The 10,849-nt window shown below is 46.8% G+C and overlaps 1 protein-coding gene across 1 annotated transcript; it reads right to left on the bottom strand.

The window, feature by feature from the left end:
- Positions 1-9,990, bottom strand: RSAD1 (radical S-adenosyl methionine domain containing 1). Its single transcript, XM_018567865.1, has 9 exons — positions 9,748-9,990; positions 8,486-8,619; positions 7,275-7,479; positions 6,301-6,666; positions 4,890-4,953; positions 4,535-4,682; positions 3,478-3,532; positions 1,940-2,043; positions 1-138 (listed from the first exon to the last, which is right to left on the bottom strand). Exons 1-9 carry the CDS (start codon positions 9,871-9,873, stop codon positions 18-20), a joined length of 1,323 nt encoding a protein of 440 aa, XP_018423367.1. The 5' UTR covers positions 9,874-9,990; the 3' UTR covers positions 1-17.
- Between the last annotated feature and the right edge of the window lie 859 nt (positions 9,991-10,849).

The following is a 10,849-nucleotide window of genomic DNA, read 5'->3' as shown; positions in this document are numbered from 1 at the left end:
CTTCAGACCAGCGGCATCTATGGTGGCTGCTGAGGGCTCTCTTTCATTTGCCAATTCCAGGAATCTTCCAGTTGGGATAAAAGTGGCAGCAAAAGACCATCTAGGACAGCCAGACCCTTCCAGGAGCTGCGCAGACCACTGTAAGTTCAATCGGACTTCAGTTACAGCACAATATTGATACATAGTAATGTTAAAGCAACACATACACAGGAATCCTGCTCTGCCTATGCCTGTGAATCGTGGAAGGAAAGGAAAGGCTGGTGCACAGCAAAGGCTCCGTCCACCTCGCTCCAATCATACATAGCAGATTCCGGCACTCAGCTTCTTGCTTTAATCCTTTATTAAGTATCACATGAACGGTTCACATAGTAAGAACTTGCTAACATGTTTCAGCCACACATGGCCTTAGCATGGCTATGACTAAGGCCTCATGTGGCTGAGACGCATCAGCCAGTTTTTACTGTGTGAACCGTCCATGTGATACTCAATACCAGATTGAAGCAAGAATCTGAGTGCTGGAATCTGTTATGTAACCTCTAATCTGTCCATATTGAGCAAAGGTATAGTCAGGGCCGGATTTACTCTCTGCTGCCACAATGCCAGGTTCCTCAATACGCCCCGCTGTATGCAGGCTGCATACAAGTGTTCTCGGCAACATCGCCAAGATCACTTGTACAAAACAAGCAGCGGCATTTAGCTCTGCTTACCCAAAGCAGTGCTAAATGTAGAAAACAAGTACCCACCCGGCGCCCAGAACTGCATGTCCCAGCCATCGGGAGATAGGAATTCCACACCCTTGCTGCCCCTCTACTCCCTGCTGCCCCAAGGCCGGGCCTCGCTTGGCCTTGTGGGAAATCCAGCCCTGGGTATAGTTTTACTTTGCAGGAGGCACTGTAAGCCATTGGTTATTGCTTCCCTCTTACCCCAATCCGCTTCGGCAGAAAGGAGAAATAACCGATACTTCCAAGCAAACCGACACTTCTGATACTACCAAGTGAATGAGATCACATGCTACACTTCCTGCCTCTCCACCATGTAGTAATGCAGCGCCAAAGTGGCATTCACCAGGCCTAACCACAAACTGACATATAGGAGACGTCACAGCCAGGCTGATGACTTGACTTTTCTATAGTTGAGTTATGAAATACAGCCAGGTCACCTCCCCGCCGCAAGCTGTGATTGGACAGTGAAGGAGAAGCAGAAGACTAATGAGCTCATTGTTCTGCTCCCATAAACTGTACCCGTTATTTCACCCAGTATAGCAAAGCACCAGATTAAAGGGTATCTATGGTCAAAAACTAAAAGTAAATCTGTATTTTTATACTGAATTTCCATAAGTTCTATCCCACTCCTAATAACAAGATCCATCTAGAAGTTTGCAAACTTACTTATTGAAGATGCCCATAGGATGGACTTCCTCAATGCACTGACACCATTCCACTCAGCCCTGTCAATATGCACTTCCTTGGGTCACCCCTCTCACAGAGCCTTCTGAACTACAACTCAACATCTGGACAATGTAAGGTTATCACTGCTTGCTGGGAGCAATGCATGATGGGATATGGAGTCTTGAGAAATGGAGATTGCATCAGATCAAGCTGCAGGGAAAGAGCCGCAAAGCACACTGGGAATGCAGCAAGTTGATGGAAGTGATGGGCAGATGGAAGGCAGCACTCACTACATAAAAGGGATTTTTCAAGTAAGCTTCGATTGCATTATCAGAAACCACTCTACTATGTATTCCTATTACAATGCTGATGTCATAACCGGAGAGGATATGCTGGGACTTTACAACTCTTTTAAGTGTTAATACATTGTATAATGTAAAAGGTAAAGTGCCATCATCAGGGGTAAGGACAGCTAAAGATTAAGAATGTTGCCTTGACTTCCACTTTTAACTTGGTAGACACAGCCCAAGGGCCACATTGACCTTCCTTACCTGTGATCTAACACCAGGAACCCATCCTTCTGCAGGTCTCTTAAATCTTGTGATGTATCAAACAAGTCCTGCAAGCTGAGGGTAGAGCTGAGTGTTTGCCAGCGCTGTGTACCAAGCAGAACAATTAGAGTGTTACACGTTAACTCAAGCCAATATATTTAGGGCTGTTACTGATTAAAATTTTCGTGTTCGATTAATCGAAAAAAAATTGAATCGATTAATTATAACACACATACAGATCCAACTACATTGGCCTATACACATACAGCACAGCAATGAAGTAATAAAATGAACTAGGATCACACTAATCCAGCGCGTTATTAATCTCACGTGCCCCACTCAATATGGCCGCCGCTTGAGTGGGGCAACTCAGAATAATAACGTGCTGGATTAGTGTGATCCTAGTTCATTTTATTACTTCATTGCTGTGCTGTATGTGTATAGGCCAATGCCTTGGCTGGCGCTCATGCAGAACAAGTTTCTTGGGCAAACCTCTTAGTTGTAACGAAACCGGAAGTCAGGCGGTCGCAGAACTCGATAAGTGTTGACAGATCACCGGTGATCAATCGAAAGTTCGAACTTATCGGGTTCTGGGACCGCCTGACTTCCGCTTTCGTTACAACTAAGAGGTTTGCACAAAAAAGTTCTTCTGCACGAGCGCCATCCGCGGCATTGCTCTATACACATACACTACAGCAATGAAGTAAAAAAAAATGAACTAGGATCACAGTAATCCAGCATGTTATTCATCTGAGTTGCCCCACTCAAGCGGCAGCCATATTGAGTGGGGCACCTGAGATAAATAACGTGCTGGATTAGTGTGATCCTAGTTCATTTTATTACTTTATTGCTGTGCTGTATGTGTATAGGGCAATGCCACGGATGACGCTCGTGCAGAAGAACTTTCTTGGGCAAACATCGTAGTTCTAAGGAAACCGAAAGTCAGGCGGTCCAGGAACTCGATAAGTTGGGACTATCGATAGAACACCGGCCAAAGTGGCTCCGTTGGCTAACAAAGGGAAGGGGGGAGGAGTCCGGTGACGTCGATGTCCGTGACGTCACCAGATCTCCGACGGGACTCCTGTAAGACCCGGAAGTCGGCGGAGAGGTGAGTTTTCATTTTTGATCAAAAGAATTTTAATCGATCAAAAATTTTAACGATTAATCGAGAAATTAATCATTAATTTCAGCAGCCCTAAATACATTACAGCGCATGGGCATCAGCTGGTAAAAGTGTAAGTAAACACTAACAATAAATGTCTCCTATTTGCTCCCATGGGGCTCCTCTGTTGTGTGCTGAGAACATTCACACTATGCGCTCCCAGCACACCGACTGAGTTGTCATAGACTTCCGGCCACTGTAACCAATTGTGAGCCGGTGGCACGGGCTCCTGATCATGTGACCTCTGTGATGGGATCCCAATCATGTGACCTATGTGATGGGATTGCCCTGTGAAGGACATTCACCCAGCATATAGCTGGGTGGAAGATTTATAAACCCTTTGCGTTCTCTTATTTATCCTTAAAAACAAGCTCACCTCGTGGGATATCCCAGTGTCCATTCGTAAACCCAGTATTAACATTTCTGATAGCCTAAGTAGATATAAAAAAAGAAAAAAAGGTTGTGTCAATGACAGGCATAGCCAGCAAGCATCTGTAAGGACTCTATGTGAATTAATAAGCACAGAGGACCCTGCATTCTGATCATATTGATAAAAAACAAACTTGAATTAAATATAAATACATTTGCGAGTGTAGCTGTCTGGTTCACATATTACTTGTATTGCCTGTGCAAACTGTATTCTGGAGCTGTTTTATGTGCACAGGGTAAGTCAATCAAAGGGAAACCTTTAACTCAGGGGCAAATCCGGTCCTCCAGCTGAGCTTTAAAGGAGAACTATGAGGTGAGTGCTTTTCACAGTGCTTGTAATTCCACAGTGCTTTTCCACAGTGCTTTTCACTCACCTCATAGTTCTAGCCGACCTGTGACAATGAGACTGTCACAGGTCGCCTCAGTAGATCGGGAGGTGAGCGAACACATACCGGCGTTCGCTCACCTCTCGATCCTGTCACGGCTCTCTGCCGTGACAGGGGAGGGGCTGGATTCCCCCCTCCCTGCTCCGATCCGCCAGCGCTGACTGGCGGAACGGACGGGGGGGGGGTACAGCTGACTCTGCCTCTAGATAGGCAGAGCCAGCTGTCAGTCACGCAGCTGGGCGGATCCCGGCACAATTATCGGGAGCCGCTTCAGCTGCGTCGTCTCAGTATACCGCGATCAGCAGCTCACGGTATACTGCGGCGTCTCAGTATACCGCGAGCTACAGCTCGTGGTATACTGAGCCTAGGGTGACGGGAGGACGCTAGTTTGTGCCCTCCCGTTACCCTAAGGAGAATTATGGGGAAAAGCCTTAACCCCATAGTTCTCCTTTAACTACAAATCCCAACATACTTCTGGGAGTCATGCCTGTACCTATCAGTCTTGCAATGCCTCATGGGACTTGTAGTTCCACAACAGCTGAAGGGCCGGCGTTGCCCACCACTGCTTTAACTGGTTAGGAATTTTACAAAGCCCTCACTGAAGCAGAGTATACTAACATGTCAAAGTCACTTTGTTCCGTTGCTTTTCGAGTGCCATGTCCGTTGGTCATCACTTCCTTCATCCAGGGTTCAGGCTCCAAGGTCTGTATACGGGCTTCCCTCCTTTTCCTCCCGCTGGCCCGGGGTACAAACCGTCCATGAGCACCTACAAAATGGTAGAAGAAGAATCATGAAGTTTTCTGCAGGCAGCCTGTAGTGGCATGCATCCCTGCCAGGTCCTCTTTTTACTGAGCATGCACGTCGTGGCTCCATTCATTCTTATGGGGGAGCTGTAGAACTAGAGGCCACCATGAGTACAGCTCAAGAAGCAGAGCACATTAGACCCCCTGGTGTATAGGCACCTTAAGCTCACCTGGTCCTACTCCAATATACTGTTTTCCCAACCAGTATGCCATATTATGCGTGCTGACGGCACCCTGCAATGGAAACAATAGAATTTATAGGATACATTCAAAAACTAAATCAAGATATATTTTATTATACAGATCGGGATTAGCTTGTGTGCACCTTAAAGCCCAACTCTGGATTTGTCGGACCCCCCAACCCCCCCCCCAATTCCAGCACTCCTACAGCCTTTATACTTACCTTTTCTCCAGCTGTCTTTAGTCTGGTCTGGTGACATCACAGGTCCTCTTCACCATTGTTCTCCGGCAAGGAGCGGATCTAAACGCTGCAGAGAGCGGCGGCATGAAATTACGTGACGTTCTCTGCAGCACACTCCTGTGGTTCCAGGGCAAGGGGCAAAGACTGGCACCCTGGACTCACAGGAAGTAAGTTGGATGATGCTGAAATATAATAAGTATACACTGCCTGTCCAAAAAAATGGCACCACCTGGATTTAGCCAAACAAATAGGTCAGAGCCTTCCATTGGATAATAGGTCTAAATTCAGTAGGGCTGCAACAACTAATCAATTTAATCGATGATAATCAATAATGAGAATAGTCAACGATTCTCATGATCAGTAAGTTGATTCTGCCTTTCTCTTCCCCCCGGCTGGGAGCACAGCTAGGATACAGACCCCTGCAGCTGGTGCCAAACAGTGAGGAGAGCCCGCCGCTGCATCAGCTCTGCAAGCACCCTTCTCCTCCCTGCTGGGAGCCTGGTGCATGCTGCGCTATGTTATGTGTCCCATCTGATCCCCACTGCTCTCCCCTGCCTGTATCAGCAGAGGCAGCGGGGATCAGAAGGGACGCAGACCACTGCAGCCGGCTCCCCGCGGGGAGGAGAGACAGCTGTCAGCCTGTGACTCTAAAAGCTTTGACTCAGAAAGCTTCTGAGCCTGATGAAGGGGACCCTATGCGGCCCCGAAAGCGCTCTTACTGGAATGACAGTACTCCATTAATAAATTGACTTTTGTTGATCTCACTTAAATGGTGTGCTCGTGACATCCTTTTGCCTGCGCCATTCGTGGTCACTACGAGCACTCTCCAGGATTTCAAGGAACATCCTATACCGGTAATGAGTGCAGCAAGACAACTATATATTATCTACATATCCCTGTGACCCTGCCGTGCCCACCACCGCCGCCCGTCCCCCCTCTTCCGCTGCAGTAATATTGTAACCGGCAGTAATATTAATACTTAATATTTTCCAACTGTACGTATGAAACCACAAATAAAGTCAATCTACTGAGCCGACCTGTGGCAGTCTCATTGTCACAGGTCGGCTAGAACTATGAGGTGAGTGAAAAGCACACCTCATAGTTCTCCTTTAAAGGAATCATTAAAAACAAAGGGTAATAAAGAAGTGAAGGGTACTCACATTCCTGGCAAAGTTTGACACCTCATAATGCCGGAACCCCGCCTGCTGCAGAATACACCTTGCGTCGTGATACATCTGGGCGGTCAGTTCTTGATCAGGAAACGTGAGTTGGCCCTTCTCTTTAAGTCTAAACAGCGCGGTGCCCCTTTCCAAGGTTAGCTGATACAAAGAAACGTGGTCATCACACAGGTCCAAAAGCCTCTCCAAGGTGCTGCGCCATGCTGCCAGGCTTTGGGCTGGAAGTCCAAACATCACGTCCACTGAGGTGCCACCTGGAAAAAGTTTACACGCCTCCTTTAACGTGTCCAGTGCTTCTGAAGCTGTGTGCGTCCTCCCAAGAAGCTGCAGGTCACCATCGTCCAGGGACTGGGGGAAGAAAACATATGAAAAGTAGAGGACGTCATTAAAAGGAACTTTGCCAATATATTTCACATTCACATCAAAAAGAGATTTGAGCAGCTCAGTGAGCTTTTCATCGCCACTCCAACTTCTATGGCTAGTTTTGGACAGAGTGGGGAAAGGATAAGACCTGTGACCCCCATTTGCCATATTTTCCTTCACTTACTGTTGGGATAGGAAGGGATGGGAAATCTCTCTATTGGGGTCATAAACCTTAATGAAACCCTTTTTCAGTAAAATGGGGAAGATGGAAATCCTCTGTCCTCTAGATTAGAAGACGAGAGTAATGATTTGTCAGCATGCAGCTGCTCCTTCACTGTTCAATCCCAGGACGGGGGGTGTGTTATTGATGAAGCCACGCTGGTGCACAGGAGGCCAGGGCCTGGCTGTGCTGTCTGGCAGGGGTTTCTAGATCAAATAATTGCCTGAACAGAGATTGAAAATCCTTTGCAGGGAAAACAGTCCACATAGGTGTATATAAATCGTGTATTGCTCTGTCTAGCTGGAGTTCAGTCTTAGATATAAATACATATAGGATATTCATTTAAGCAAACACCTGCACATTTTACCAGTACCTGTAATCCAACAGAAAGACGGGTGACCCCAGAGTCCCTAAATTGCTGCAGTTTGCTTCTCCTTGATGAGGTAGGATTGGCTTCCAAAGTGATTTCAGCATTGTGCGGCAAATAGGCATATTTGGATATCACCTCCAATACAGCAGCGATGGTGTGGGGGCTGGCAAGGCTCGGAGTGCCACCCCCAAAAAATACTGAGGGAACTCTGCATTAAAAAATATATACATATATGAATAATAATAAAATCCAGATATTGGTCACTCTCCTACGATGGAGGCGGGCTTAGGTAACATATTATTTCATTCCACTCTCTATAATGTAATATAAGGAACTCAGCAGGCCTCCCCAAAATGGCTGCAGCTGGGAACCCCTGGTGGGAAGGTCAAGCCACCAGATATCCTGAGTTAGCTAAGCAAATTAAAGAAACCCCCCCACCTTACATAAGCCAATCTGAGATTTAATTTAAGTGAACCCCTTGAAGTGGAACTCCAAGTTCATTTTGTGCCCCTTTCCAATCCTGTATTTAGAAAAAGGTCCCAGTTTCTAATAACCTTCTCCATGCTCCAGCGCTGTTCCCAGCCTCCTCCTTGGTCCTCTTCAGGCAGCATGACAGTCACGTCATTCTGCCCATTTCCTGTGAACCTAGTGTGTCGTTGACACCCCCACCCGGAGGGGTCACAGTACTCCAGGACCCCGCTTCTCACCAGAGTGCTACTGGAATTGCATTATGTATGCAGAAAATGTATTAAAATTGGGGCAGTAGAAGCTGAAGTTGAACTTTAACCCTTGACTCCCACCCCAACACTTAGGGCCCATTCACACCACAGTGAGCTCATTATTGTGTGCATATCGCACGCGTGCCATTGTGCATTGTGATGTGCACTGTGCGGCACACTGTTAGCACACATTGAAGTACTTTCTTATCTTTTTTCATCTCGTCATGTTGTTGTTATGTTCTGCAGTACATTGCGATGCTCTATAGCGCTTTGGAACGCAGTGCCCAAAAATTGAATGTGGACAATTTTTTTAGTGCATTGGGGGGAACTGAAACCAGAGGACATAATGCAAACTTCCTTGTTCTTGCATCGGGACTGCGTTGGGCAACATTCCTGACCACTGCTGCTGTGAATGAGCCCTTAGACAAGAAGCAGTCAGGACCTTAATTAAAGACCTGTGACCCCCCTGGGTGTCTTTAGTCACTAAGGCCTTACCTGCGCACTTGGCTGAGTTGGATCAAGGTGGCAGCTTCTTGCAGCAGGCAGGCCCGGATGGCGCTTTCATTGTCAGACCGGGCAATGTACTTGTTGAAGTTACAGTACGTGCAGCGTTTCTCACAGTACGGCCACTGAAAACAGAGCAAAGGTGACAATATTTCACTGAACGTCCACGGCAGACATACAGGTATTTGTTAGGACAAAGTAGTGACATAGCTCTGCCCGTACAGTAATGGCATCCATCTGTGAATGGAAAGACTACCCACTGCAGTAGAGGGTCTCAATGGAGCAATGACATCACCACACTTGGTCCACTGATTGCATCCTCCAGTCCCACCACCAAAGGTCCGTACCTCAGTATGGTCCTAGGCTGGGCTGGGGCATCTGCAGGACCCATGCAAAACTGATTGACAACGACCCCCCTTCCCCCCATCCTGGCCCTATCAGTTACGGCATTCCCGTCTCTTTGAAACATGTTGCTGTAGGGCAGGGAATGCCACTGATGCAACTGATTGTCCGGGGAGGGGAGTATGTCACAGTTTTGTGCAGGCTTGGGTGAAGTCAGGTGAACTGGGTTCACACCAAGTGTTGGGTATGGCCAGCTTTAGACAAGTTTGCAGCTAGGAGGCGCTACAAGTGTGTTACTGGCAGCTGCAACAGGTGAGAATAAAGGAAAGAAAGCAAGAATAGAAGTAAACTGTACAATCATCATTTCTAAGGACTGATAAGATGCAATAGATTATTTGTTTTGTTTACATACACTTTAACCAAGAAAAGGTACTTATCTTTTCAGTTATAAGCACCAAATCCATGTGGTCCCAAGCCAAATGCCACCTGTGCCGGGATCTGAAATGTACTGTCGCCAGTCTCTCCGTGTTGGCGGTACGGTTGCCACCTGTCCCGGATCCAATTGGACAGTCCGGGTTTTGAGTCCTGTATGTGCTGTGTCTGAGTTTCAGCTGGTCTGAAACCCGGAAACAGCACATGCAGGACTCAAAACCCGGACTGTCCAGTTGAATCCGGGACAAGTGGCAACCCTAGCTGGCGTAGGCTTCCAAGATGCCGTAATACTGGCTTCTGATGATTGGAAGCGTTCAATCCTGCAAATCTACATTGCAAGTGGCCCTTTAAATGGTGACACTGCTTATAGAGCAATATAAGAAGAAGCTAGCAGTACATGTCATCTGTAACATGCATAGCCTCAGTGGATGGCATCTGCATGCTTCCTTTGTGCAGCATAGTGACCCCATAGAACTTACATGTACATAGACAGCAGCCTCTTCCTCTGTCCTGGAGATCTCTGCACTGTGCACCCCCTGCCTGGGGATCGGGTTATAGCTTTTGGCAAATGCTAATGGCACTGCCAGCGCCCTGGAACGAAACATGCCCCCTGGATCACGTGATCATTTGCCCTGGGAGACCTCGTGCAGCGCTTGCTCATGGCCTCTGAAGGGTTAACCCAAGCTTGTTACATTGTATAACCTTCCGGGGTTTTTCCATAGCGAGAGCCGACCTAGCGCTCCCCCATGTGGACACTCTGAGTAACGACATCTTTGTACAGAGCCCAAGCAGTCCACAATGTGCTAGGACAGGGAATGGGAAAGAAGAAAGTGAAGCTGGGAAACCTCAAAGACAACAACAACAACAATAATAATAATAATTTCATAACATCAATAGAGATTGACTGGCTTTCACAATGTATCCAGGGAATACCTGACTTTGGGTAGTTGTTTGAGACTCATTGGTTGTTCTTATTTGTAACCTGTGCACTCTGGGAACTTTTAAATGTCACCGAGCCTGAGATTCCTGGGTGATGACCAAGGGGGCGGGGTTAATGGCAAGAAAATGGGGGATTCCAGCATGTGTATTGCAATGGCTTGCTGGTACTAATAGTAGCTCACATAGCATGCAGTGGCAAATTAAGCTTGTGGTGGACCTGTGGGGGATTTTATTATAGTAATATGTTCCACTAAACAAAGAGCAATGAATTGACAATACACGGGCAACAAACAGGAAATCACTACAATACGTGGGCAATAAATAGGCAATTGTTACAATACATGGGAAATAGTGGGCGGGTAACAGGCAATTGTTACAATATGTGGGGCAATAAATATGAAATCGCTACAATACGTTGGCAGCAAACGGGCAATTGTTGCAATATGTGGGCAACATACTAACGATCACTACAATATGTGGGCAGTGACAGGCAACCAATACAGTATGTGGGCAACAAACAGGCATTTGTTACTATAAATGGGCCACAAACAGGCAATTATTACAATACACGGACAACAAACAGGCAACTGTTATAATACATGGGCAACAAATAGGTATCCGTTACAATACATGGGCAACAAA

This window comes from Nanorana parkeri, unplaced genomic scaffold (assembly GCF_000935625.1).
Source record: "Nanorana parkeri isolate BGI_ZX_2015 unplaced genomic scaffold, ASM93562v1 scaffold1106, whole genome shotgun sequence".
In the NCBI taxonomy this organism is placed as follows: Eukaryota; Metazoa; Chordata; class Amphibia; order Anura; family Dicroglossidae; genus Nanorana; species Nanorana parkeri.
This window is presented reverse-complemented; position numbering and strand designations above follow the sequence as displayed.

Excerpts from the sequence above, each read along its gene's own strand:
- RSAD1 (XM_018567865.1), bottom strand. The coding sequence starts at position 9,873 with ATGTTTCGTTCCAGGGCGCTGGCAGTGCCATTAGCATTTGCCAAAAGC. Across the intron at positions 7,480-8,485 it reads CAACTCAGCCAAGTGCGCAG|AGTTCCCTCAGTATTTTTTG; the intron begins GTAAGGCCTTAG and ends TTTTTAATGCAG. Across the intron at positions 6,667-7,274 it reads GTCTTTCTGTTGGATTACAG|TCCCTGGACGATGGTGACCT; the intron begins GTACTGGTAAAA and ends TTCTTCCCCCAG.